This window comes from Sinocyclocheilus rhinocerous, unplaced genomic scaffold (genome assembly GCF_001515625.1).
Source record: "Sinocyclocheilus rhinocerous isolate Xijiao unplaced genomic scaffold, SAMN03320098_v1.1 scaffold1492, whole genome shotgun sequence".
NCBI lineage: Eukaryota > Metazoa > Chordata > Actinopteri > Cypriniformes > Cyprinidae > Sinocyclocheilus > Sinocyclocheilus rhinocerous.
The window spans coordinates 50,706-55,095 of record NW_015636532.1 but is presented as its reverse complement, the minus strand read 5'-3'; the positions used below and the strand labels follow the sequence as shown (position 1 = coordinate 55,095).

At 37.9% G+C, this 4,390-nt stretch overlaps 1 protein-coding gene across 3 annotated transcripts in view; it reads left to right on the top strand.

Annotated features, from left to right (window-relative positions):
• LOC107747812 (protein FAM76B-like) overlaps positions 1 to 4,384 on the top strand; it is a 10,054-nt gene extending 5,670 nt beyond the window's left edge. For 2 of the 3 annotated variants that reach the window (XM_016562417.1, XM_016562416.1), the window contains exons 8-11: positions 332 to 394; positions 501 to 636; positions 2,595 to 2,696; positions 3,651 to 4,384. In XM_016562417.1, coding sequence (XP_016417903.1) covers positions 332 to 394; positions 501 to 636; positions 2,595 to 2,696; positions 3,651 to 3,740 — 391 coding nt within the window. In that variant the 3' untranslated portion in view covers positions 3,741 to 4,384. The remainder of the gene's footprint in view (positions 1 to 331; positions 395 to 500; positions 637 to 2,594; positions 2,697 to 3,650) is intronic. The other variant, XM_016562418.1, reaches the window with a different exon arrangement.
• Positions 4,385 to 4,390: the final 6 nt, after the last annotated feature.

Sequence of the window (4,390 nt, the reverse complement as noted above, 5' to 3'; positions counted from 1 at the left end):
CGTTTGGCCAATCAATGTCTACTTGCGTCGCGATTAGTACCAGTTGTGCTGGTTAGACCCTGCTCCAGAGTAGGAGCTAATTTGGTTCTCAAAAAAGGCAGTCTAAAATCGCACCCAGTTCCGGCGGTGCGAAAACGCCAAAAAGTGCGTAGTTCCACAATTAGTTCTGGTACTATGAAAAGGTTCCCGCGGTGCGAAAGGCCCTATAGTAACTGGAGGCATGCAGTTTGTATTCGACTACAGTTTAATATTTAGGATGATCAGTGTGTTATTTTGCATGCTGTGAGATTGTGTTGAGATGTATTGACTCTAATTAGTTTCTCTTGTGCAGCATTCAGAAGGAAACGCCAAAGAAAAAACCCAAACTAGAGACAAAGCCATCCAATGGAGACAGGTAATTACTTCTCACTGTAATTCTCTATCTGTCTGTCTCTGGCCTTCCAGGCAGGCTGTCGCATTCTCTCCTTAAATGTTAAACACATTTATTTTTTTCCCTCCAGTAGTTCAATCACTCAGTCAATGGATTCTGGAGGCACGGATAACTTTATCTTGATTAGTCAGCTGAAAGAGGAAGTGATGTCATTGAAGCGCATGCTCCAGCAGAGAGACCAGACCATCCTTGAGAAAGACAGGAAGGTAACTTCTGATGTTACTTCCTGGCTTTGGTGCAGCATGCACGTGAAATGTTCCCATTTTGTAGCTACAGCTCTTTCGGGCTACAAGTATGACTCACTAAATCATAATCATGTGACTCAAACGGTCCTCATATTTTCATAAAGGAAAAACTCTGAAATCAGATACCAGGAAATAGTACAAAGATTGATGGATGCATAAGTGTTCATTAACATATTCAAATAGACTTGTATCTCTGAGCACCATCCTGTTGTCTGATCAGCCAGCCGCCCACATCACAGTCCATTTGCTGCCGGAGGTGATGATTATGCTCAAATGTTTGAGCTGTTACTAGAAGTCTAAGTAAAGATAAAGATTTAATTGATGTGAATTTGCATTTGTAGGGCAAATGTGGTGTATTCCAGTTCCAGTTGAGCTTTCTATGCAGTGTGGCCATTTCAGTACAAATTCCAACTCATGAAGCGAAAATGTTTTCATTTTTAAAATAAAATAGAGAAAAATTCTCTAGAGCAGGGCTCCAGACTGCGACCAAGACCATTTTTCTGCCGGTGCGAGTACATTTTGTGCGCGGTCGTACTGGCGGGACCACCGCGCTGTTCAACTCGCGTTGCCATTTCTGTCGCATATGAGAAACATAAAACGGCAAACGAAACAAAAGCGTAACAAAATCCCACTACTCATTTGAGATGCACAGCGCGGACCGTGACGCAAACAAACTGGTCCGAGCTCAGAACAGCTTTACTCGGGAACCAAAGTTGATTTCGCGACTGTTAACTGCACAGTGCTGCGACATCCAGTGAGAAGCGTTTGAATTCGCCGCAGAATGAATAAAGGTTGCTGCGAGATTTACTGAGAAGCATTCAAATTCTGCACAAAAATCTGTTATAAACAGATCAGACAGCGCTGACGTAGAAAACCAGACGTAGTAACGCTGTCTATAACCATGGTGTTATGGCAGAAATAGTCGAATGTTATTACATTATTCATTTCAGGGTTTGTACAGCCTTTTAAGAGAGAAATTCAAGCAATTTTCAATGATTACAAGCATTTCACAATTGTTTCCAGCACTTTAAAGCTCCTAAATGATCCAATTTTAATGTTATTTTCAATGGGATGACCAAAATATACTGCGGTGGTGAACAAACACTTATGTAAAAATAAAAAATACATCAAATCACCATTATAACCTGTAGATGCCAGCAGAGGAGCACTTATTGGCTTATTAGACATTCATTTATACTTTTTTCTTTATATTTTGAAATTATAAAATCACTATTATAAAATATCAAATCATCAAGAAATCAGATTTTGTCAGAGTTTCACTCTTTTTTTTGTGTATGAAGTAAAAAACTTCACAAAGTGCTTTGAAAAACAAACTTTTCTTCAATTTGCGACTAAATCACAAATAATCACTTTGTAAGCTTCCCAACTCAAGCTTGGTGCTCTACTGTCAAATGTGTATAAACATGAAATAAACAAGAAATGAACATGTAATATTATTAGTAACTGCACTTATTAATGCAAAACCATAGTAATTTTATCATATATATGTCATATCTCTCTGAAATTAAAAGAATACGGCACATTGTAATCTCTATGAGTTAAGTCTATTTATTATCAAAGCACTTGTCAGTAATACAGTTAAAATGGGAGAAATATGTGAATGATTGCATTGTGGGCTGATTTAAGGTGTGCCCCTAAATTGTCTGCTTGTGCTCCTAAAAAATTTCAGTGAGGGGCTACAGTGCTCCTAGTAAAAATAGTCTGGAGTCCTCCTCTAGAGGCTTTTTATAGTTGTTCATTTGTTTAGAAATGTTTCTGTGTTGGTTTGTTTGGTAATGAAACACAAGGGAAACTGGTTCATTGTCATAGATGATATCACAGCACACAAATTTGGAAAAATGGCTTCTGTTTTTGAATATTTTGAAAAGATCATTTCATAAGTTTGTTTACTGTTTCAGCTGACGGAGCTGAAGGCAGACTTTCAGTATCAGGAGTCAAATATGCGGGTGAAGATGAACAACATGGAGAAAGCACACAAAGAGGCCATGGAGCAACAACAGGTCACTTACACAGTACACTTTGCACTTTGAGAAATTTATTCTTATAGGGATAGTTCACCCTAAAATGAAAATTCTGTCATTAATTACTCGCCCTCATTACGTTCCAAACCCGTAAGACCTCCGTTCATCTTTGGAAAACAAATTAAGATATTTTTTACAAAATCTGAGAGCTCTGACCCTTCATAGACAGCAACACAACTGAAGTGTTCCCAGACCCAGAAACGTAGTAAAGACATCAGTAAAATAGTCCATGAGACATCAGTGGTTCAACTATAATTTTATGAAGCTAGGAGAATACTTTTTACTGCGTGCAGAGGGTCAGAAAGCTTTCGGATTTCATTAAAAATATCTTAATTTGTGTTTCAAAGATAAACAAAGGTCTTACAGGTTTGGAACAACACGAGGGTGAGTAATTAATGACAGAATTTTAATTTTTGGGTGAACTATCCATTTAAGTTTGGGGTTGGTAAGATTAGTTTTTGGTGTTTTTGACGGAAGTCTCCTATGCTCACTAAGGCTGCATTTATCAAAAATACAGTACAATTAGCCTACTAATAGTGTGAAATGATATTACGATTTTAAATAACTGTTTTCTATTTGAATCGATTTTAACATGTAATTTATTCCTGTGATGGCAGAGCTGAATTTTCAGCATCATTACTTTAGCCGTCAGTATCACCTCCTCCTTCAGAAATCATTCTAATATGCTGATTTGCTGCTTAAGCAACATTTTATAAATGGCTATGCTGCTTAATCTGTTTGTGGAAGCCATAATACTTTTTGGTTCTTTGATGGATAGAAAGTTAGCATTTGTTTGAAATGTATCCATTCAACCTTGATCAATTTCATGCATCCTTGCAGTATTTAGTAAATATTTCTTACTGTGTGCGAACTTTTAAACTGTAGTGTTCATATTTTTCACCAGCTGTGGTTTTGTTTGTGTTCGTCTCTCAGGCGAAGAACAGAGAATTGATGAAACAAGTGGCTGCACTCTCGAAAGGCAAGAAGTTTGACCGCAGTAGCAGTTCACTGCTGTTACCATAGCAATGACCTCACGCCATAACAATGACCCCTTGCCCCGATGCGTCATTACTGTGAGGAAGCTTCACCCTCCATTGCTCACAGATTATCTGTGTGTTGTTTTATTATTCTGATGATGTCACATATGCAAAAATCTCAATTTGTTATTATAATTGTTTTATTTTTTTTAGCTGTTTTCAGCGATTTTAGTAATCACATGTATTTACAAAACCGACATAACTGTATAGAGCCATTACAGGAGCCCTGGCTGAACCCAGCCTCAGATCTCATATGCAAAACGTTTCAGAACTTCTGAAAACTGATTGAATGGAAGCAGAAGAGCTGTCAACAAATGTATGGAAATGTTATGAATTGAACGTGTCAGATATGCTGAACAGTTTTTATAGATGCTAAATTCATCTCTCTCTCTCACGCTCGCTTCTCTTTTGCGCTCTCTTTCTCTCTCACTCATGGAAAGACTGTATTACTGCATGTCTTACTGCCTGGTCAACTGTGGTTTTGTATATTAATTGATTACTCTGTTTGGCTTTGTATTAGTGATATTTCAGAGATGAATTTTGCAGGCCTGTATGAGACACTGCTGTTTTAGTGAGTGAGGGCTCTAAGTCCCTCTGACCCCCCCAATGCATTCTCATATTTTTACTGTCAGACAC